Source organism: Megascapheus bottae, chromosome 18 (genome assembly GCF_031878675.1).
Source record: "Megascapheus bottae isolate mThoBot1 chromosome 18, mThoBot2.hap1, whole genome shotgun sequence".
NCBI lineage: Eukaryota > Metazoa > Chordata > Mammalia > Rodentia > Geomyidae > Megascapheus > Megascapheus bottae.
The window spans coordinates 29,010,953-29,034,540 of NC_143526.1; the positions used below are offsets into that span (position 1 = coordinate 29,010,953).

The 23,588-nt window shown below is 48.8% G+C and overlaps 1 protein-coding gene across 1 annotated transcript in view; it reads left to right on the forward strand.

The window, feature by feature from the left end:
- The window catches only part of Ttll9 (tubulin tyrosine ligase like 9), a 38,259-nt gene that overhangs the window by 10,311 nt on the left and 4,360 nt on the right, over positions 1 to 23,588 (forward strand). Inside the window, exons 4-14 of the mRNA XM_090352146.1 lie at positions 3,241 to 3,333; positions 7,012 to 7,123; positions 7,201 to 7,386; positions 11,142 to 11,210; positions 11,529 to 11,603; positions 13,355 to 13,445; positions 14,902 to 14,942; positions 15,804 to 15,891; positions 20,359 to 20,417; positions 21,228 to 21,424; positions 23,282 to 23,395. Coding sequence (XP_090208272.1) covers positions 3,241 to 3,333; positions 7,012 to 7,123; positions 7,201 to 7,386; positions 11,142 to 11,210; positions 11,529 to 11,603; positions 13,355 to 13,445; positions 14,902 to 14,942; positions 15,804 to 15,891; positions 20,359 to 20,417; positions 21,228 to 21,424; positions 23,282 to 23,395 — 1,125 coding nt within the window. The remainder of the gene's footprint in view (positions 1 to 3,240; positions 3,334 to 7,011; positions 7,124 to 7,200; positions 7,387 to 11,141; positions 11,211 to 11,528; positions 11,604 to 13,354; positions 13,446 to 14,901; positions 14,943 to 15,803; positions 15,892 to 20,358; positions 20,418 to 21,227; positions 21,425 to 23,281; positions 23,396 to 23,588) is intronic.

The window sequence follows — 23,588 nt, forward strand, 5'->3', positions numbered from 1 at the left end:
AAAGCATTCGCAATTCTAGATGAGCATCCTAGTACACACAGGTGCCTATCGAGGGTAGACTTGCTGAGCTACACACACACACACACACACACACACACACACACACACACCCCTCAGCTTTATGCAAAGCCATCATGTGGCTTCCACCAGCAGAGGAAGAATTTTTGTTTATTCCTGAGTTGCTGAAGTTTGGATTTGTAGGTTTTTGTGATGGCACTGATATGCCAAATTACTCTCCAGAATTTATCAGCTGAGGTGGTTCTCAGTGGCAGTATGCGATCACTGTCATGTTTTCCTTTGCTAGAATGTTGGGATTATCTGCATGCACTACCACACCTGACTTCTTATTTTTATTTTTATTTATTTGATGATGATGATGATGATGCCAGCCCTAGGGCTTGAATTCAGGGCCCAGCTGCCGTCCCTGAATAATTTTACTTATGGCTAGGGCTCTACTACTTGAGCCACAGCTCCACTTCCAGATTGTGTGTATGTGTATGTGTGTGTGTGTGTGTGTGTGTGTGTGATTATTGGAGATATGAATCTCATGGGCTCTCCTGCCTAGGCCAACTTTAAACTCTAATCCTCAGATCTCGGCATTTTGAGGAGCTAGGAAGGCAAGAATGAGCCACTGATGCCCAGCTCTTATTTTATTTCACTTATTTATTTTTTGGGGGGGGGTTCAAAGGGCTTGAACTCTGGGCCTGGCTCTGTTCCTGAGCTCTTCAGCTCAAGGTTACTGCCCTGCCCTTGAGCCAAGTCCCACTTCTCATTTTCTAAAGGTTAATTGGAGATAAGAGTCTCAGATTCTTTCGTTCCCAGGCTGGCTTTGAACCTTGATCCTCAGATCCCAGCCTTCCAAGTAGTTAGGATTATAGGCGTGAGACACCATGCTCTTATTTTATTTTTGAAATAGTTGGAACAGTGTTTTAAATTTTGAACCCTAGATCCCTTTATAACTTAAAAATTATTTTAGGTCTAAATTAACATGCTTATGTGGCTTGTATATATCAGTAGTTATCATATTAGAAACTTAAGCTGGTAAAAGGTTAAATACATATAAATTTATTTTTAAAATTACAACAGGGCTAGGAGCATAGTTCAAATGGTAGAGTTCCTGCCCAGAAAGCGCAAGGTTCTGAGCTTAAAAAAGCCAGTGTCTGGGGCCAGGAGTTTGGCTTAATGGTAGAATGCTTGTCTAGCATGCACAAAGACCCGGGTTTGATACATAGAAAAAAGCCAGAAGTGGTGCTGTGGCTCATGTGGTAGAGCTCTACCCTTGAGAAAATCCAGGGACAGTGCTCAGGCCCTGAGCTCATGCCCAGGACTGGCAAAAAAGAAAAAGCCAGTGTCACTGTCCTTGATTTTTTTTTTTTGTTCAAGTCATTGTTCTACCATTTGAGCCACAGCACCATTTCTGTTTTTCTGGTGGTTAATTGGAGAGGAGTCCCACAGATTTTCCTGCCTTGTCTAGCTTTGGACTGAGATCCTCAGATCTTAGCCTCCTGAGTATCGAGAACTACAGGCATGAACCACCAGCACCCAGCTTATAGCTTTCGTTTTGTGTGCTGCTTTTATTTGATTTTGAGATCAGATTATACTAGTGTCACAGAACAGGTTCAGAAGTTTTCTTCCTTCTTCCTTTTTTTTCTGGAAGAAATTGTGTCAAATTGGGGTGGAATCTAACTTTAACATTTTGGAGAATTCTCCAAGGAAACCCTCTGGGCTTAGAGATGTCTTATTTCTTTCCTTTCCTTTCCAAGACTGGGACGAGAGCTCTGTACCTGATGCTTTCACTCACAGGAGAGTGCTCCATAAATAAGCCACACCTCCAACTCCCAAGATGTCTCTTTTGAGAGTTTTTAAATGCTGAACACAATTTCCTTCGTAGCTATGGAGCTGTTTGAACAGCACGTTTCATCCCAGATGAGCTGTGATGTGTGCTTTCGAGGACCAGAGAACCGCATCCTCCCAGGCTGTCATACTTAGGTGTGGAGGAGGTGTTTGCATGCCTTCCTGTCCCTGTGTGTCCCTGTGGTGTCTGCAGAGTCTGAAGTAGTACCCTATTCCATCACTCCTCCAGTAACTGTGTCTTCTCTTTTTTTAGTCAGTTTGGCTAATAAATGGATTCGCCAAGAAAAAAAAAAATCTTTTCCAAGGAAAGATTTTCAATGTTTGTGATTTCTAGCTCTCCTGTAGGCCTCCTTTGACATCACCCCACAGTAGGAGGGACACCCTGTGACTGTGGTAGGGGGAATTCCAGGCTTTCTGTGTAGTCTCCAATGACACAGATATATGCACTCGTGGGTGCTTTGTGCAGAGGGAGAGCAAGATGAAAGCGCAGCCTTGTCTTTGGCCTTCTCTGATACTATCCCAGCAGGGGTGTTGGGGTTTCTTCTTATAATCTTCTAGGAAGTCTAGCTTTCCCACATGGCCTTCCCTAGTATAAATGGACATACAGTATCATCTTTCTGTCTGTTTGAATAGGCAGTTTTCTTTTTCTATGTTTCCATTAGCAATTCACATGGGTACTTGTGGCTTTTTTATCTTCAATCCAGGATATGAAATAAAAAGCAAATTCAAGGAATTCTCACTGTGTTAGCTCTGGCTTAAGGTCTCTAGCTGGTCTGCCTTCTTCTCTACCTTTCAGTCATCTGAAGTCTGATTTCCAGATGCTGTTTAGGAATTTTAGTTGTCTGTGTAGGAGGAATGGGGAAAAGTTCATTTGTTCCATCTCTTCAGATGAATTTCTAAAGGAGGCCTGAAAACACTTGTCACATGATGCAAGCATCTGTCATGGCTCATGGAAAACAGCCAAATTGTGCCTGGGACATAGTAAATACTTGCTATTTTCCAATAATTCAAATATTTTTTTTATAATTTTTTTGTGTGTGTGCACACATGCCAGTACTACAGCTTGAACTTGGGGCCTGGGCATTGTACCTTAGCTTTTATACTCACTGTGGGTGCTCTATTTCTGGCTTTCGGTGGTTAATTGGAAATTACAGATAACAGGTTAATTGCAGATAACTTTCCTGCCTGTGCTGGCTTAAAACTGAGATCTTTAGATCTCAGCCTCCTGAGTAGTTGGGATTACAGGTATGAGCCACTGGCTATTGGCCATGGTTTTGGAATTCTAGATGCAGAACTGGATCTTCCTTCCTCCTTTTCCCATCTGTAAACATCCGAATGCAAATGTTGATCCTAAGTAAGTGTTCTTTCTGTTGCCTTGATTTGCAGAGACCAGAGAACATTAGTCCGGTTCAAGACAACTTTTATGAACACACTTGTGGATGTTCTACGCCACAGGCCAGGATGGGTGGAAGTGAAAGAGTAAGGCCCCCCTCCCCCGCCCTACCTAGCCCTTACCACTATTACCAGCCCAACTCTATTCCTTCTCCTCATTGTGTCCCAGGCCCTGTCTTCATGCATTTTTCCTTTCCTGGGTATCCACAGAGTCTCAGTCTAAAGAGACAATGTCATTTATTAGCACCCAGATGTGTCAGGCTCATTAGTGATGTCATCTCTGTGGTATGTAAGCTCTACAACTACCCAGTCAGATAAAGCTGTCTTCAGAGTTGCTGACCAACTGCTTCAGACCATGCAGAGAAGGTGTGCAGTTCCTCCCAGCTCAGCTGGACAGCCAGTCAGTACGTGGCTCCTGGTAGGAACAAGAACTTGGGCCACACAGACTGGCTGGCTGGTGTTAGTGAGGCTGATGTTTGGATGCCTGCCACAGAGGCTTCCACAGTCTGGCTGTGTATCCAGCTGTCCCACTGAGGTCCACATCAGGAAGTTAAAATAGGGAGGGCACCACAGACACAGGCTGGAGGTAGAGTTCAGGGAGCTCAAGCTTCTAGTTCTGTCTTTCTGTTCTGCCTGCTTCTCAGCAAGACAACATGGTCGAGGTATAGCTGTGGTCCTGCCTTCACACTCTAGGTAGTAGCAGGTAGGACGTTAACAATGCTCAGGCCCCAGGACTGCCAAGCAAAAACCAAAGCTAAACCAAAACAAAACAAAAGAACAATCAGAGTCTGCTCTCTAATCAGCCAGCAAAGAGATGGGAAGTGGAGTTGTGACCCAAGTAGTAGAAGCACAAAAGCTCGGGAACAGGCCCTGAGTTGAACAGGCCCTGAGTTGAAGCCCCAGCATTGGCATAACAAAAAGGAAAGAAGAGCTGGGTTTGGTGGCTCACACCTGTAATCCTAGCTCCTCAGAAGGCTGAGATCTGAGGACTGTGGTTCAAAGTCAGCCTGGGCACTAAAGACAGTGAGACTCTTATCTTTAGCCACTAGAAAACTGGAAGTGGCTCTGTGGATTCAGGGGTAGGGTGGTAGCTTTGAGCTGAAGAGCTCAGGGACAAAGCCCAGGCCCAGAACTCAAGCCCCACAATTGGGGAAAAAAAGCAGGGGTGGGGGAAAGAAGAAGGAAGAAGAGGAAGAGGAGGAGGAAAATAGATCTGAGTGCTAAGCAACACGTGTTGCTTAGTAATAGCTAAGCCTACTGCAGTGCCATTGATTAGTCACCCACTAGTCTTCCAGTGGGGTGGTTCTTACCATCCTTGCCTCACTAATAAGAAACATAGGCTCAGAGGAATGGGTATACCATGTTTGAGCTAGAGTTTGTACTTAGCCATTGGCAGGGTCAGGTGTAACTCCACCCTATCCTAGCAGCTTCTCAGGGAAGGAACATGGGACTCTGCATTTAAAAAAATTATTTGTGGGGCAGGGAGTTTGGCCTAGTGGTAGAGTGCTTGCCTAGCATGCATGAAGACCTGGGTTCTATTCCTCGGTACCATATACATAGCAAAAAGCCGGAAGTGGTGCTGAGGCTCAAGTGGTAGAGTGCTAGCCTTGAGAAAGTCCAAGGACAGTGCTCAGGCCCTGAGTCCAAGCCCAGGACTGGCAAAAAAAAATTATTTGTTGGGTTTCTGTGGCACTAAATTTGCTTCTTTTTTCTTAAAATTTTTTTTCAACTAGTAAGTTCTTTTGGTAGAAAGATACTTTTAATACTCTGCAAATATTCTGTCATGAACACATTTTCACAAAATGATTCTTTTTTTGTGTGTGTATGCCAGTCCTGGGGCTTGAACTCAGGGCCTGGGCACTATGCCTGAGCTTTTGTGTTCAAGGCTAGTGCGCTACCACTGAGCCCCAGCTCCACTTCCAGTTTTCTGGTGGTTAACTGGAGATAAGAATCTCACAGATTTTACTGTCTGGGCTGGCTTCAAACATTGACCCTCAGATCTCAGACTTCTGAGTAGCTAGGAGTACAGGCGTGCACCACTGGCACCCAGCTTGAGAATATAATTTCTGATTCCGGTGTCACTCCCCAGCCATGCATGTCATCTGTGCATGGTGTGTGCTGTGTACTTAGATGGACTCATTTGCTTAAATGAAAGTGCTTTTATGTCACTATGATAGTATCTGTAAGATTTTAGGTTTGTCCTGCTATTTATGTGGAGTTCTCCCTGCCTCCATTAACATTAAGCAGGGATATGTCTGTGAAACTTGTAAAATTGTATTTGGAAGTGGGAGGTTTTAGACCCATGTACCACAGTGCTAATCTATCCCCTCTGCCACATCTGAGCTTAGTGTCTGGCTGTTACTGTTTCCATATCACAAGCTCCTGTGTGGGTGGTGGGACACCCAATCCACAGCCACAAGGACTTGAGAGACAATCTAAAATGATTAATTCTAGGAAATTCTAACGTTCATAAGATGCAGCTAAACTTCTGGGCCTTCACTCAGGTGTGATTGCTCAGTAACAAATCTGAAAGTTTAGCTGTTTAGCCAGGCATGATGAAACACCCCTGCAATCCCAATATTCAGGAGACTGAGTCAGGAGGATCATGAGTTCCAGACCAGCCTGGTCCACATAAGGAGACTTTGAGAGGACTGGTGGTAGAAAGGGCTTGAACATTTCCTTCAAGGCTAGTGTCCACCACTTTAGCCACATCTTCACTTCTGGCTTTTTGCTTCTTAAATGGATATAAGGATCTCACAGTTTTCTGCCTGGAGTGGCTTCAAACCAGGATCCTCAAATCTCAGTCTTCTGAGGAGCTAGGATAACCGATTTAAGCCACTGGTACCCAGCATGGAACCAGAGCTGTGCCTTAGTGGTATCGCTCTGTATAAGAACTTACCTGGGTTTGACCCTCACCATTTAAAAAAAGCCTCATTATTTAAGCCTGGCATGGCGGCGCATGTGTGATGTAATGAATCCTAGTACTTCGGTGTCTGAGCAGGAGCAAGAATCTCAAGTTCCAGGCCAGCGCTGGCTGTAGAGTAAGACACTATCTCAACGTAGAAGCAATCCCATGTGCTAGTTTGTTATACTATTGTTATTATTATTTTAATTTTTATTGGTTAATGATGGGACTTGAACTTGGGGCCTGGGCACTGTCTCAAGGATAGTGGGATAGTGCTCTATCACTTTGAGCCACAGATCCATGTCCAGTTTTCTGGTGGTTAACTGGAGATAAGAGTCTCATGGGATTTCTTTCCTGCCTGGGCTGGCTTTGAACTGCGATCTTCAGATCTCAGCCTCCTGAATAGGCAGAATGACAGGCATGAGCCACCAGTGCCAGGCCGTCACCTTTCCTTTGTGTACACCAGCTCTAGCGCTGATTTGGTGGGTTACCTTCCATCCCCTCCCCCATCCTTGGCGAGGTGATGAAGGGTTGGGTTAGAATGTGGGGATTGGTGCCTCAAGTCTTCTTTGAGCGCGGCCATTGTACCTCCCCCTCCTGGCGGGGGGCTCTGCGGTAATGAGGGGGGAGTTAGGGATCCAGTAAGAGCTTACAGGTGGGGGCTGTTGAGGTGGCAGTGGATGCCCAGGCGGGACTGTGGTGAGGACGGGGTGGATGGTGTGGAGCCCCCAGGGCCGCCTCCACGCAGAGCTCCCAGCCGCTGCCAGGCCCCTTCCCCACCACCGCCCTCCCGGGGCGGGCACCGGGTCCCCAGCTCCGCTGAGCCCTCGCCTCGCCCCTGTGCGCCCTCCCCGCCCCAGCGAGGGGGAGTGGGATTTCTACTGGTGTGACGTCTCCTGGCTCCGGGAGAACTTCGACCACATCTACATGGACGAGCACGTGCGGATCAGCCACTTCCGCAACCACTACGAGGTGAGCTGAGCAGCGGGACGGGGAGGCGGGGCGGGGGGCGCGCGGCTCACCTCCCGTCCATCCGCCCGGCCCCCCAGCTCACCCGCAAGAACTACATGGTGAAGAACCTGAAGCGGTTCCGGAAGCAGCTGGAGCGCGAGGCCGGGAAGCTGGAGGCCGCCAAGTGCGACTTCTTCCCCAAAACCTTCGAGATGCCCTGCGAGTACCACCTGTTTGTGGAGGAGTTTCGTAAGAACCCCGGCATCACCTGGATCATGAAGCCTGTGAGTGCTTGGGGGGGGGCACATGCGCAGTGTGCCAGGCACAGATTAGGCTCTCAGCAGGTCAGTCTTGGTCTCTGATCTCCTCGAGGGCAGGCTGTAAGCCAAGCAAGGACATGGGTGTGGTCACAGGTGAGCTGCCCGTCCCTAAAGAGAACAGTGTCAAGAGAGGAAGTGGCAGGGGCATCTCCCCCTGCTGGGCTAGCTTCTTGGACGAAAGGATGGATCAAGCTCTGAGGCCAAACCTTTGATTCATGTACTAGTGAAAGCACTTATTAAGCTGTGTGACCTCAGGCCTGTGAGTCCACTTCTCTGTGCCTCAGGTCCCCACTGGTAAAATGGAAATAACTGCAGTACTTAGTGTTGAGTGAGTAATGAGTTCAATAACATGGTAAACACTCATAAGTGCTCAATAAGTGTCAGGAGTGAGTACTGAGCTTTAACCAAGAAAGGAAGCCTTAACATGAGCCTGGAACACAGGGGAGGAAGGGAAGGCAGAGGAAAGGATAGCCCTTCAGGAATGAAAAACAAGTAGAAGGCTGGGCATGGCGGTGTGTACCTGTTCTCCTAGCCCTCTGGAGGCTGAGTTTGATGGTAGTTTGAACTACATAAAGAGGCCCTGCAAAGATGAGAGGGAGAGAGGAAGGGAAGAGAAGGGAGGGTGAAAGGCAAGGTGGCAGAGCACCTGTGGACCCACCAGCCCTTCCTCCTGCTGGGGCCTCTGGCTGCCCCTACAGCCATGTGCCAGCATAGCCTGGAAGGGCATCATTAAGGCCTACTCTGTTCTCTGGGGCTGAGACGGTGCCAGGCCCCAGCATGGGGCCAGGGGGCAGGGTGGGATGGTGCAGATTTCCTTGTGGTGATGAAGGGGTGCAGGTGGTTGCCTGGCAGATTTAGCCAGTTAGTAAAGGTCCCTGGAAGGGGAGCCTGGGCAGGGCAGAGCAGAAGAAAATGCATAGTGGATACCCCAAACAAGAGAGGCTTTGCTAGGGGGCCCCACCAGTGGTCCCGGGCATCCTGGGAAACCACTAGGCAGAGCTGTGGTTGGCAGTAGAGTGTGGCACATGAGCACTGTGATCCACCAGGGGTGGATTCCAGCTCCCAACATTATCCTCTCAGACATGATAATTTGTGCTAATTGGGAATAAGCAATTGCACATTAAGTCGATTCCTTTCCCAGCCCACAGCCTTTGTTAACAGCACACACAGCGACAGCTGTAATTAAGAGGTGGGATCTTTGCTCTGCGTGTGTGCACGCTCGTGCACACAAGCTCATCTCCACACCTTGCTCACCCTCTCCCTGCATAACAGGGGCTTCAGGAACAGTGGTGTCCAGTCAGCTCTAGATAATTGTGCATCTGCCACTTGTGTGCCCTGTGACCCCGTGACCTGGTGACCCCAAGCAAGTCACTCACACCACCAGCCCACATCCTCCTCCTCCCCCACAAGCTGGGATGTGGCAGATATGCCTTAGAAGGTGGCAACAATCGCTGAATTAGGCTTGGCCCTAGGTGCCCAATAGTTGGCTGCTTTTCTTATTATTTCCAGGAGGCCAGGGAACATCCTCTTCTCCCTGTGCTTGGGAAATGATACTGCTTAGTCCTGTGCATTCCTGGCTCACATCTATAATCCTAGCTACTCAGGAGGCAAAGGTCTGAGGAGGCAGGTTAAAAGCCAGCTGAGACACAAAAGTCCATGAGACTCTTATAGACAATAACCAGCAAAAATCTAGATGCGGAAGTGCGGCACAAGCGGTAGAGCACCAGCCTTGAGCAGAAAAGCTAAGGGACAGCACCCAGACCCTGAGTTCAAGGGCCGGGAGTTTGGCCTAGTGGTAGAGTCCTTGCCTAGCATGCACAAAGACCTAGATTACATTCCTTGGTACTGCATACATAGAAAACAGTCAGAAATGGTGCCGTGGCTCAAGTGGTAGAGCTCTAGCCTTGAGAAAGCCCAAGGACAGTACTCAGGCCCTGAGTTCAAGCCCCAGGACTGGCAAAAAAAAATCCCCTTTATTAAGATATACTTAACATAAAAGATTGTGTGTATTTAAGCTACACAATGAATTTAGAGATAACCATAGCCATAGTGGTTTTCAGAGGATAATTTACATTCGATTACAAAAGAAAGCAACTGTGTTGGAATACAATCAATCCATGCTTGTGTTAGTCCTCCAAGAAAGGACACCCAGAAAGAGGAAAGAAGGAAGGAAGGAAGGAAGGAAGGAAGGAAGGAAGGAAGGAAGGAAGGAAGGAAGGGCCGGGTTTGGGGATATCCCTTCTGAGTAGTTCAAGGGTCAGTCAGGCTATGGAGGCTCCTTCTGTCTCAGGAGTAGGCAGTCTTCCTATCCTTGGCTGGGAATAGCCTGGCAGGGAGGCCTGGTAAGGTGTGGGTCCCAGCTTTCCTCAGCATGCAGCAGCTGGCACTCTTACTGGATTGCCCTCCAGCAGCTGGAGACCTGGGAGGTGCCTGCTTACAGCTACCACACATGCTATTAAAAAATTTAGTGTGCCACCATAATGTGTATGTACTTTTCATTAACTATTAAAGGCCTAACAGGAGGTCTCACTGCTACCATCATCTCCAAGTCACAAGCTGCATAAATACTACTTTGAGATCTCTGCAACAATTGTGCTATAAAAAGAATTGATTTCTTCTGATTGACAATACCATAGGCAATACTCCTGTGAGTATTCCACTGGAGAAGGAAATTCAAAATACAGTTAAAGAAATATAACTATGTAGAAAGAAATATAACTATAAAGAAAATATAGTTTAATATAGTGAAAAAAGATGAGAAGTTTTTTCTATTCAAGTCCATAGACTTATCCTTTAATACAAATAGTTGATTTAGCTGGGTACCTGTAATCCTAGCTATTCAGGAAGCTAAAATCTGAGGATGGTGGTTCCAAGTCAGCTTGGGCAAGAAAATCTGTGACGCTCTTATCTCTACTTAATCACAAAAGAACCAGAAGTGGAGCTGTGGCTCAGGTGGCAGAGTGTGGGCTCTTACTTCCCCAGTCCATAGGACCACAGAAGGGATTGGGCAGCAAGAAGAGCCATCAAGAGTGAGGTCAATGTCTCCCTTTCCCATTGAGTCTGAGTGCTGTCTTGAATAATTACATGCAGTCCAAGTGGCCAATTTGACCTCAATGTAGGTTAGGCTACAGAAATTCATGAAGTCTGAGTCATACCTGTAGCATAGTGCCCGGAACAAGGAACAAAGTTGTCTGCTTAACAAAGCTGAAATAAAATGGGCTGCGTTGGGAGACGGCTGTGGTGGGGCAGTGAGCTCCTGGGCACTGTGTGTGTGCAAGACCAGGCAGGTGAGTGCTGCAGAGGCTTCCACTGGAGGTCGTACTCATAGGAATCACTCTGCAAGAATTAGAGACCCTCCCAGCCCCTCACCTCAGTGCAGCCATGAATTACCCATGCGGGGGCGTAGCAGAGTCAGACTGATTTGACTATTAGCTGAAGCAAAACTTAATTAGGAAGGCAAATGGATTTCCAAAAAAAGAATTGGATGATATGTTCCCAGGACTGTTAGAAATGGTTTTTTAATTGTCTGTTCTTTTACATTATTCATGCAAATGGTCCCCCTCCTGCCAGCTCCCCCTGCTCTAGCCTTTTCAGGATAACTGGACATTCCTCTGGGTGTAGCTGGGCACCCAAGGGGAAAATGGCTAGAGAAATGCTACCAAGGGGACCATCAAGGAACCTCGGGGCTAGAGCAGCCTTTCTGTACCCGCCCATCACAGGTAGCCCGTTCTCAGGGGAAGGGCATCTTTCTTTTCCGGAGGCTGAAGGACATTATGGACTGGAGGAAGGTGAGCCTGCCTCTTCCCCTTCCTCTCCAAACCTGCCCTGTCTGCACCAAGTGCTGTCAGGGGAGCTCTGCCCACAGGCCTGTCACAGGAGCAGAGGTCTCTGGGACACATGGTCTGGGTTCAGATTCTCATGTGGTCCCTCAGTAGCAGTGTGGCTTTGGGCAAATTACTGGAAATAGCAGTTCCCGGCCAGGATAAGGACGCATTCATGGATGGGGGAGGGCAAGCTGACCCAGCTCACAGCGACAACAGTTGCTCAATTAATACCTCTCCCCCTACACCCTGTGTCCCTGTTCCTCATTCTTCCATCCCTGACAGGGCACTGCGGGGAAGAAGCTTACCAGCCTGGAGGCTCCAGCCCTCCGCAGCATGGGCAATCTTGCTGGCAGCCATGTGAGTAGAAGAGAGACCACCAGGGTCCCAGACAGGGATGGTGTGGGGGGCGGGGTTCTGCCCCAGAGCTGGAAGGTAGCCCTGAGTCCCACAAGTTTATCAGCCTTGGGTGACCCTGTGGGCCCGACAAGTGTAGGACTTTTTGTCTTAGGTCTCAGTTCCCACAAGACTGCTTAGAGGACAATGGGCAGGAAAGGACCAGCCGCAGGCTGGGCAGGGGCAGGGCTCACGTGCACCTGCTCATGGGTGCATCTGGGCCCCGCTCTGCTGTGGTCCCTGTGCCTGGGGCTGCCATGTTGTAGGGCAGCAGCACCTCAAGAACTTTCTACAGCCATGGCAAGGGTGACACTTGGGCACTCACCAGGATGACAGCTGGCCACTTGTTCCCGAGCACTAGACTTGAATCTGGGCTCCCAAAGGGCTGACTTTACCCCCATTGCTACGATTCAAACCCAGACAGCCTTGTGCATACTAGGCTGTTGCCATGCTCAGTTACAGTCCCAGCTAATTAAAATTTCATTTCCCCTGTGAAAAATTGCGGAGGGGCACTAGTGCCTCATACCTGTAATCCTAGCTACTCAGGAGGCTGAGGTCTGAGGATCGAGGTTCAAAGCCGGCTCCAGCACTAAAGACCCTGAAACCCTTATTTACAATTAACCACCAGAAACCTGGAAGTGGGGCTGTGGCTCAAGTGGTAGAGTGGTAGCCTTGAGCTGAAGAGCTCAGGGACAGCGTCCAGGCCCAGAGTTCAAGCCCCATGACCAATAAATAAATAAATAAATAAATGAATGAATGAATGAATGAGGGGTTGGGAGTATGGCAGGGAAAGTAGAGCACATGCTAAGCTTGTTGAATGTCCTGGATTCTAGCACCCCTAAAAATTGTGGTAAACTATATATGACATTAATTTTGCAGTTTTAGTCATTTTTCAAGTTTTGTTCTTTTGCAAAGATAATGTTCAGAGCAGTTACATTTACATAAGTCAAGTAAAGGGTACCTTTTTGTTGAGCTCATCCTGGGGCTTTAATTCAGGTCCTAGGCTTGATCACCCCTTGAGCTTTTGTGCTCTCCCATTTGAGCCATCCTCTACTTCTGGTTTTGGAGATTAATTGGAGGTGAGTCTCGTGGGCTCTGCTGTGTGGGCTGACTTTCGAGCTATGAGCCTCAGGCTCAGCCTCCTGAGTAGCTAGGAGTACAGCTGTGACCACTGGTGCCTGGCCATCGGAGTCATGTTTAGAGTGCAGTTGTCCCGCATTCTGTGCATCCAGATCATCTTCCTCATCACAAAACAAAACTCGGCCCCCACAAAACATGATCTCTCTTCCCTGCCACCTCTGACAGCCTCCATCCAACTTCTCTGTGTGGAATCAGATGATAGCCATAAAGGCTTCAAGTTCCATCCACGGCACAGCATGTGATTTCACTCACATTTTGTCAGTCTAGATGTATGTAGCCACTTGTCGCCAGTGGCTGTCCTTCTGGGCCACACAGGTCTAGAGATGAAATTCTCAAGCTCAGGGTCCACACTGCTGTCCTACTACTCACCAGCTGTGTGCCCTTGGCTAAGCTTCTCTACTTCAGTGTCTCACCTGATGGGAATCACAATAATGCTTGCATAAGAGGGCTAATTTAATGAGCAAAGAAGGTACCCCAAGACATAATGCCCTGCATATGCTTACACATAGTGCCTCATGTTGGGCCTAGTACACAGGAAGTGCTAGCTAAATGTCACTGGTATTTTTTACAACCAGGACACACGCAGTTCTGATGACCAGAAAGATGAGATTCCAGTGGAGAACTATGTAGCTCAGCGTTACATCGAGAATCCATATCTAATAGGCGGTAAGATGGCTCCTGTCCTCCCTCACCACCCTGCACTGCCTTCTGTCCTGTTAGTCATGCTGTCAGATCAAAAGGCCTTGGCTAGCAGACTCTCCAGGTCCCAGCCTGATAGCTGGAGAGAGGGGCAGACCTTCCCCCAAGTTCCCCACCCCTATCTGCTGCCTACATGGTTCCTCTGCCTGACAGGGGTCTCCTCCTTGAAGAGCCAACAAATAGGTCCAGGGCCCGTGTTCCAGGCTTTGGCTGGCTGTTCTGCTCTCATGGAACTTGTGCCCTAGCTGAGCCACCAGGCCACAGGCTGGAAAGTAAAAACAAGCAACTGTCATGCAAGGTGGTGGGGGTCAGGAAGTAACATGGGGGGTGCCATAGGTCAGGAGGTCCCTCAGAGAGGAAATGTGATCTGAGACCCAAATAGTTTCTAGCAGTCACTGTGGGTGGACTTGGCCAATGAATACAGGAAGAGGGAATGGCGAAGTCAAAGGCCATTGGGGATCCCAGGCTCCCTGCCTCCCTGTCCTCAGGCCCGCCCTGTGCCTGCCTTTCCCACATGGGGTCTGTGACTGCAGGCCTGGGGACAAGGGCTGATCTGGGGTTCTTGTGAGACATATTGCAACAGTTTTCATCCCATGTCCATGGACAATGACCACTTCCTAGGTCTTGTCTCTTCTCTTCTGTCCTCCAGTGACCTATCCTGTCTCTATCTTTAAGCACCACCCAGATACCAGTAACTCCCACTTCCTGTTGGGTACCTTTCAGCCACTCTGGGGCAGTGTGCCCAAGATTTAACCCTCTCACCCAGTCTGGCTCTTCCCCAGCATGTGCATCTGGATCACAGCGACTCCCACCTCCAGGTTGCTAAGCCAGAGTCTGGAACCATTGTGGTTGCTCCTGTTTCTTCACCAAGCTCTACCTTTGGCTACCTTTCTAGCTCCATCCATTCTTGACTGTGTCCCCCAGACAGCTAGGTTGACTTCACTGGTGCATGCACCACTGCCCTAGTCCCTTCCACTCCACTCCAACACTATTTCCAGGGAGTCTGGTCTTCCTTTGGCAGCTCCACATGGCTTATAGAACAAACCCCAAAGATGGCACAGGAACTGGCCCTGCCAGCCTTGTCCACTTCATCTGTGGGTGACCTGGCTCTACCACCTGCCTTACCTCATATTCTTCCTGCCCTTGGCCCCAGGCTCTTTGCCTGTCTGGGTCTCTGTCCCTACCTACATTGGCCTGGACCATACCTTCCAACTTGTCATTTCTCATGACACCATCTTTGAGCACAAACCTCCAAGCCTTTCCCCAGGAGGGATACCTCCTCCAGCTGTCCTGTCCCCTGGGAGGTTTGGCTAGGGCTGAAGAGGCAGGGATTCATTCATGTCTGTTGGTCCCCCCAGCCAGAGTGGGAGTCTGACACTCAGTTACTATTTGCTGCAGGAATTCATTCTTTCTCTGCCCACAGGCCGTAAGTTTGACCTGCGAGTCTACGTACTGGTGATGTCGGTGAGCTGCAGGGTTTCCCTTCCTTTAGCAGGAGCCCAGGCAGGGCCATTGTGGGAGCATGATGTCAATGTGTCTGCTTGCTATTCTGCCCAGAGAAGCCCAGGGACATCTAGATTTGTTCTCTCACCTGTCTTTTATTCATTCGCCTTTAGTAACTACAGTGGCCATTTATTGAGTACCTACTGAGTATACCAGGGCCTACTACACAGCAGGCTATATCCCACCCATTCCTAATTACTCAGTGAGGTATTAGGTTTATTATCTTAATTTTTTCCCCTTCAGTCCTGGGGCTTGAACTCAGGGCCTGAGCACTGTCCTTGGGCTTTCCTCAAGGATAGCACTCTACCACTTGAGCCACAACGCCACTTCCAGCTTTTTCTGTGTATGTGGTACTGAGGAATCGAACCCAGGGTTTCATGCATGCTAGGCAAGCACTCTACCACTAGGCCACACTCCTGGCCCCTATTATCACCATTTTACAGATAACAACAAAGTCACCCAGTGTGGGAGTGGCAAACTGGGCATTCAAATCCAGACAGCCTCGCCCCAGAGCTTCCTCCCTTAGCCACATGATTGTTGTACTCTCTCCACTCATCCATTCATCCATTGATCCATCCATTCATTCACTCATTCATTCATCCATCAGATATTGAAACCCTCATGGTGGGCTACTCTGCGCTGAGTAGGCTCAGCTCCTGTCTTCCTGGACTTGAAATGGGCGGGGAGCAAGAAGAGGCCAGGTCCTTTTGTTCCCTAATAGAGGAGCAGAGAGAAGGAAGAACATTGTTAGAGGAGGCTGAGCAGGCATAGGATGTGCCAAAGTGTCTGTCTAGCCCCAGCCTTTTGTCTCTTCCACCTCAGTACATCCCCCTGCGGGCCTGGCTCTACCGAGATGGCTTCGTCCGATTCTCCAACACGCGCTTCACTCTGAACAGCCTTGATGACCAGTGTATCCCAAGCCTGCTAACCCATCCCGTACACCTGCCCCCACCTGGCCTGTCCTCCCGCCAGGCCCCAGGGGGCTTACTCACCACACGTGTGTGGGCAGGGTGCCTGCTGGATCACATCAGTGAACAAGATAGGCCCAGTGCTTTCCTCAGGGAGCTCCCAGGCATGGGGGTTTGACTCCTGCTCAAAGCAGCTTACCCCAAACGACTTTACTGCACGAGGGTATTGTCTGTATGCTTAACATTTGTGTCTGTTCAACCTGAAAAAGCAGATGGATTTAGTACCTTTGGAGAAGGTTGGCATACTGTTTTGATTTTATTTAACCTTGTTTTGTTTGAGACAAGGTCGTGCTATCTACCCGTCGTGCTATCTACCCCAGAGTGGCCTTGAACTCATGATTCTCCTGTCTCAATCTCCAGAGGGCTGAGATTACAGGCATTTGCACCAACTTGCCTGGCTGCTTTGACAACCGTTTGTGTGCCTTTTCCCTCAAATTCTCCTTTTCCCTCATCGATGCATCCATTCCAGTACATTCTGCTATCATCTATCTGGTTGGCAGAGTACAAAATGGGATAGCCTTCTGTCTTGGTGAAACTGAGGAGGCCAATCTGATTAATCCAGTGCCAGATATGCCCATGTCCTCTGATCCAGCAATCACCATCTGCACATTTATGCTGACAGGCACACTCAGACTAACAGTTACTCCTGGGCCACCTTGCTTGTGAGAGCAAAGCTAGACAGATGGCACATTATGCAGTAGAATACTATGCAGCTGCTAAAATGAGTCGGGGAAGTGCTTTATGTGTTGCCATGGAATCCTCTCCAAGATGTATTGATTGTTAAGTGAAAGGAAGTGGTCATGAGAGTGGAAAGGATGCGCCCATTTATGCTAAATGGCTAGAGGTGTGTGGTCATGTGGTAGAGCACCAGCCTAGCAGGAAGGAAGAAGGGAGGGAGGGAGAGAGGGAAGCAGGGAAATGAATGAATTTGATGGTGCTTGCCTAGCATTTTTTTTAAATTCTTGGGGTGATTTACAGAGGTTGCCTAACATTCTTTTTTTTTCTCCAGTCCTGGGGCTTGAACTCAGGGCTTGGGCATTGTCCTTGGGCTTTGCCACGGCTAGAGCTCTCCCACTTGAGCCACAGCACCACTTCCGGCTTTTTCTCTGTATACGGTACTAAGGAATCAAACCCGGGTCTTCATGCATGCTAGGCAAGCACTCTACTACTAGGCTAAACTCGTGGCCCTGCGTAACATTCTTAAGGACACAAATTGAATCCTCATAATACCTCCCCCACCAAAAAAAAAAAAAAAGGGAAGGAAAAAGAAACGAAATAAAAATTGGCTTTGGGAGGAAACTTGGATGGGTGGAGATGGGATGCAAAAAAAAAAGTATATAGTTTTTGTACTTTTTAACTTTTTTTGCCAGTCCTGGGGCTTGAACTCAGTGCCTGGGCACTATCCTTGGGCTTTCTTAAGACTAGCACTCTACCACGTGAGCCACAATGCCACTTCTGGCTTTTTCTGTGTTTGTGGTACTGAGGAATTGAACCCAGGGTTTTTTGCATGCTGGGCAAGCACTCTACCACTAGGCCACTCTCCTGGCCACTTTTTAACTTCTGAGCCACACAGTAAGTGTATTATTATCTACAAAATGGAAACATTAAAGAAAAAATCTTGCCAGATATGATGGCACATGCCTGTCATCTCAGTATTCACAAAGTTGAGGCAGAAAGACCTCAAATTCAAGGTCAGTATGGACACACCCCCCAAAAAGAAAAAGTTGTAAAGATGTTTAGGCATGGATTTCAAAGGGAAAGGGAGGTGATCAGAAATGTATAGCTGCTGTGTCAGATGTGTTATTTGCATGTGGAGGTACCATGTATGAAGAGAGGATGCTCCCCTACTCCCCAGAGCTGGGGATCCCAGCCAGTCCTGTTTGCCAACTCTCATCTGTGTCCTGATTCCCCCTTCAGTTCCAGTGAGCACAGGGAATGCCTGCATGCAGGATGGGATCAGGCCCTTCTGCCTGTGTTGTTCTATTCCCTTTTTCTACTTTGCCAATCTCATTTCCAGCATGTTAATTTTATAGTGCAATTCTAACCAGCGTTTATCACACACATATGCCACCAAATGTAGTTCTAGTTAGCTTTATTGCTGCCTTTTTCTTAAATAATGCACACAGGGCACACAAAAACAGTGCTGCAGAGCAAACCTTCAGAAGACAAGTGTCTCTCGGGCTTTCTTGCTTGGCTTCAATCATGATCCTCAGACCTCAACCTGAGTAGTTAGGAATCCAGGCATGAGCAAGGGTGAGGCTGGGGGGGGCGGTGCAGGGGAGGGGAGGATATTTTTTGTAAACTTTATACTCTACTTAAAATTTCTTTTGAATGGTGTCACAATAGAATAAATACTGGGCCAGAGGCATCCGGGAAGATTCTTTCTAGAAAAGTTCTTTACATGTTCACCACCTCTCCATGAACATACCATTTCATCCCAGATCCCTGGTGCTGGGAACAGCCACTTTAAGGGGGAATTTCTAAGATAGTGGACGCATGTAGGTAGAGGTGGGCAGTGGTCAGGCTTTTTTTTTTTTTTTTTTTTTTTTGCCAGTCCTGGGCTTGAGCTCAGGGCCTGAGCACTGTCCTTGGATTTTCTCAAAGCTAGAGCTCTACCACTTGAGCCTCAGCACCACTTCTGGCTTTTTTCTATGTATGTGGTATTGAGGAATCGAACCCCGATCTTCATGCATGCTAGGCAAGCACTCTACCACTAGACCAAACTCTGGGCCCCCAGGCTACTTTTTTCCCCCTAGTTCTGCGGCTTGAACTCAGGGCCTGGGCACTGTCCTTGGACACTTTTTGCTCAAGGGTAGCACTCTGTCACTTGAGCCACAGCACCTCTTCTGGCTTTTCCTGTGTATATGGTTCTGGGGAATCGAACCCAGGGCTTCGTGCATGCTAGGTGCGCACATTACCACTAGGCCACGCTCCTGGCCTTGGTCAGGCTAGTTCTTGTAACTATTCTGAGTTCTTTTTTTCTTTTTTTTTCTGACAGTATGAGGAGGTTTGACCTTACATTTTGCATCTCCTGCAGTTCGCATCTCCTACCCCATTCCACATTCCTCAATGCTTCAGTTACAACTCTTGAAACAGTGTCTCTGACTAGAAACTTGGAGCATTTTCCTAGATGGTCTTCTACTGGGTAGACTTTCTCGTTTATGTTTCCACAACTTTTATTAAGGTCATTTTTTTTTGCCAGTCCTGGGCTTGAGCTCAGGGCCTGAGCGCTGTCCTTTGGACTTTCTCAAAGCTAGAGCTCTACCACTTGAGCCTCAGTACCACTTTCGGCTTTTTTCTATGTATGTGGTACCGAGGAATCGAACCCGGGTCTTCGTGCATGCTAGGCAAGCACTCCACCACTAGGCCAAACTCCTGGCCTAATGTTTTATTGTCAGTAATGTATATGAGATTTTTCATGCTTGCCTTTCATTCTTGTCCTGATGTGATTATATCTTTTTACAGTTGATCCCATAGTAATTCATCAGGTTCCTCTGTCCTCCCTCCCTCCTTCACTCCTTCCTTCTTCCCTCTTTTCCTCCCTCCTTCCTTCCCTCTCTGTCCCTTCTTGAAGATTCCACAACTACCAAACTCCATTTCTCTGCAGAATGATTGTCTGCAGCATGTCAGCCTGGTGTTGGGGGCAAGGGTCCTCACAGAGTATCAAAATGAAGTCCTGCCTCTCCTTTGAGGATAGGGAAGCGGCCTCCCATCCCAACCCAAGCAGCTGGAATGGAGCAGGACAGGGAAGGGTGGAGCCAGGCGGCCCGTCACCAGAAGACTTTCAGCTGGGAGGCCTCCTTGTCATCACTCTAGAGGAGGTCCTGCACTTGGGCTGGTGACTGGATTTGATATCTGTCAGGAAGTATAGTCTTCTCTTGAGTTGAAAAATCATAATAAAATCCTACCAGCTGCAGGGTTCCAGGGTCTCTGGTCTGTAATCCTAGCTACTCAGGAGACTGAGGTCTGAGGATCTCTGTTTAAAGCTAGCTTAGGCAGAGAAGTCTAGAGATGCTTATCTTCACTTTACCACCAAAAAGAGCACTAGCCTTGAATGAAAAAACTCAGCAATAGTGCTCAGGCTCTGAGTTCAGGCCCCATTATCAGTGTACACATGCTTGTGTGTGTGTGTGTGTGTGTGTGTGCACAGCCTATCAACTATGCCAGGCACTCTTCAACATGGATTTTGTCTCACCCTTTAATAACCCTGTGAAGCCAGTGTGCTCAGAAGATTTGAACCAAGGCAAAGTTCTTTCTGCAAAGTTCAATTATGCTGACTTGGTGGGCTGTTTTGTGATTTTCCCACCAAACTCCAAACCAAAGGCTCAGTTCAGTCCCTGGGGACAACCTGGGGCAGGACTTGTTCTTCCTTCCTGTGCCTGCTGACCCTTGACTGCAGCCTCTGCCAGATGTGCACCTCACCAACGTCGCAGTACAAAAGACATCTCCTGACTACCACCCAAAGAAGGTGAGGACACCAGATTCTCCCCTGGGTTCAGCCTTCTGGGATGGAATAAGACGGGATGATCAAAGTGACAAGGAGCCCAGAACAGGATACAGTTTTCCAGTGAGGGCAGGTCCACCTTTCCCATCTACAGTCAGAGCAAGGATTTAGAAAAGGTCACCAATCATATGACCTTCAAACTAATTTGTCCCTAAAACAAAAATGGAAGCCGGGTGCTGGTGGCTCATGCCAGTATTCCTAGCTACTCAGGAGGCTGAGATCTGAGGATTGTGTTTGAATTCAGGCTGGGCAGGAAAGTCTGTGAGACGCATCTCCAATTAAATGCCAGAAAACTAGAAGTAAAGCTGTGGCTTACATGATAGAACACTAGCCTTGAGCAAAAGAGCTCAGGTACAGTGCCCAGGCCCTGAGTTCAAGCACTATGACTGACTGACATTCCATCCTCCCATCTAGATCTCCCGTCAGTGTCAGTCAGTCGTCAGTCAGTGGATGATCTTATAAGGATAGATTCCCATCTGTGATCTGATCTCTGACTTCTTAGAGTCAAGGCTGAGGTCAGGAGACCCAGTAGAATGAGCCCCTAGCACTTCCCCACTCCTGTCTTTCCCCTCTCATGGATGCCCACACTCTATCCTGGCTGGGGGGCGGGGTGGCCTCTGGGAACACTCATTGGCTGTAAGCACATGTGGGCAGTACAGGGCACCCAGACAAAGATCTGGTCTAAATCTCCTCCCCAGCTATGGGGGTCAGGGCAGGACCCTCTTGCCCTGGTGGGCTCCAGGAAATCCTCTCACATCTTGCTGCTGGCTGCAGGGCTGCAAGTGGATGCTCCAGCGCTTCCGGCAGTACCTGGCCTCCAAGCACGGCCCCCAGGCAGTGGAGGTGCTCTTTAGCGACATGGACAACATCTTCGTCAAGAGCCTGCAGAGCGTGCAGAAGGTGATCATCAGTGACAAGCACTGCTTCGAGCTCTATGGCTACGACATCCTCATCGACCAAGATCTCAAGCCGTGAGTGGTGGGGCTCAAGAACTGGGGCCCCTGGGGCCCACACACCACTCAGACCACCCAGGTTTGGATCCCAGCTCTGCCACTTCCTAGTAGTGGAAACTTAGATACACAACCTTTTCTGGGACTCAGTTGGCCCGTCTGTATAGTGGGTCTTTACAGTGTGCCTGTCCTTAGAAGAAGGTTAGGAGGCCTGTCCTGCTGGTCAGCTGAGTCAGAGATGCACCCTTTACACCAGACAAGAAATTTCACCTCGGGCCCGGGAGTTTGGCCTAGCGGTTAAAGTGCTTGCCTAGCATGCACAAAGACCCGGGTTCGATTCCTCGGTATCCCACATACACAACCAAGCCGGAAGTGGCAGAGACGAGACTGCAACAAGCGACAGAGAGCGAAAGCAAGCAAGCGAAGCCCAACTGAGTGGTGGCCGGAGCGAGCGGGGCCGGAGCGAGCCTGACCGGAGCGAGCGGGGCCAGAAAGAGAAGGGGGCCAAAAAAAAAAAAAAAAAAAAGAAATTTCACCTCTGGAAGTTTTGGCACATGGAAGAGGCAAAATGCTTTGTAAAGAAATCTTCTACAGGCCCTGCCAAGAATGTGCTGTGCTCCTGCAGCACCCTGGAGGGTTGGAATTGGCAAGAGAATAAGCGTGAGCTGGCAGGGACTGCAGAGATGGCCTCACAGCACACACACAGCATGCAAACCCCTGGGTTGTTCAGGGAGCCTGAGCTTAGTGGCAAGTGAAGGGTGAAGTCAGGCCTAGTGTCTCAGTGCTTGCACTGCGCTCCCCCTACACTCCAATATTTTTGGGTGCCCTGACCCACCATGTCTGCCAAGGGAGCCAGAAAGAAGAGCCCAAGAGCAAACTTAATTCAGCCCCACAAGATGCTTTCTCTCCTTTATGCCCTGGGGCAAGACCGGCTGCTGACATTTCGGGTGCAAATTGAGCAGGGAAGAACTTGGGAGGAGACAGCAGATTGTGAAAAGTAGGGGAGAAAGGGGCCCCTGCTCCTCTGCTAGGAGCCTTCCCTCTCTGTACCCTGACAGAATTTCTAGAATTGGAGAACATCCCAAGCTAGGGTCCTGCTGCTCTTGCCCTGCATGTACAGGCACTTGGCCAGAACTGGCATTCAGACTCATGGATTTCATTTAAATATGCTGACAAGCTCCAATGTTGATGTTTACATAAAAATTAGGATAGAGCTGGGTGCTGGTGGCTCATACCTGTAATCCTAACTACTCTGCTGGCTGAAATCTGAGTATCAGGGTTCAAAGCTAGCCCAGGAAGGAAACTCTGTGAGACTTTAAATTTAAAAAATTAAAGGCAGGAAGTGGCACTGTGGCTCAAGTGGTAGAGTCATGAGCTGTGAGCTGAAAAGCTCAGGGACAGTGCCCAGGCCCAGAGTTCAAGCCCCACAACTGACCAGGAAAATAAATAAGTAAATAAAAAGCTGGAAATGGAGCTGTTGCTGAATTGGCAAAGCACAAGCCATGAGCAAAAGAAGCTCAGAGACAGCACCTAAGCCCTGAATTCAAGCCTGAGACCCAGGGATGGAGGAAAAAAACAATCATGTGATCTTACAATCTGGGCTCACACTCCCACAGGGCTGTGTCCCTTTATATGACAGGCTCCTTCTCAAGTTCTCCATGGCCACCCTCCCTCTGTCTCTCCAGGTCCTGCTTATATGGGCATCCACAGTAGAAGCTAACACTAGAAGGGCAGGGTTCTCCCACCAGGCTCCCCACTCCCTAGGTGAGCTGGGAAAGGAAGTCGACACCCCCTATAGCCTTGGTGAACTACCATGGGGTCCATACCATAGGGCTCTGGCACCCAGTGACCCTCAGGTGCTTTCCCCGTCTTCCCTAGGTGGCTCCTGGAGGTCAACGCGTCCCCGTCACTCACGGCCAGCAGCCAGGAGGACTACGAGCTCAAAACCCGTCTGTTGGAGGACACCCTGAATGTGGTGGACATGGAAGCCAGGTGGGGGGTCACTGCCATCTCTCTTCCATGGCACATAACAATCCTATCATAGAAGAGAAAGAACTCAGCAACTTGTAATGCCTCCATTTCCCAGATGGGGAAACTGAGGCATCCATGGGCTCTGGTCCTGAAATCAGCTTCTCCAGAAAGAGACTCAGTCTAGAACTCATTCAGAACTCCCCATGACTGTGGG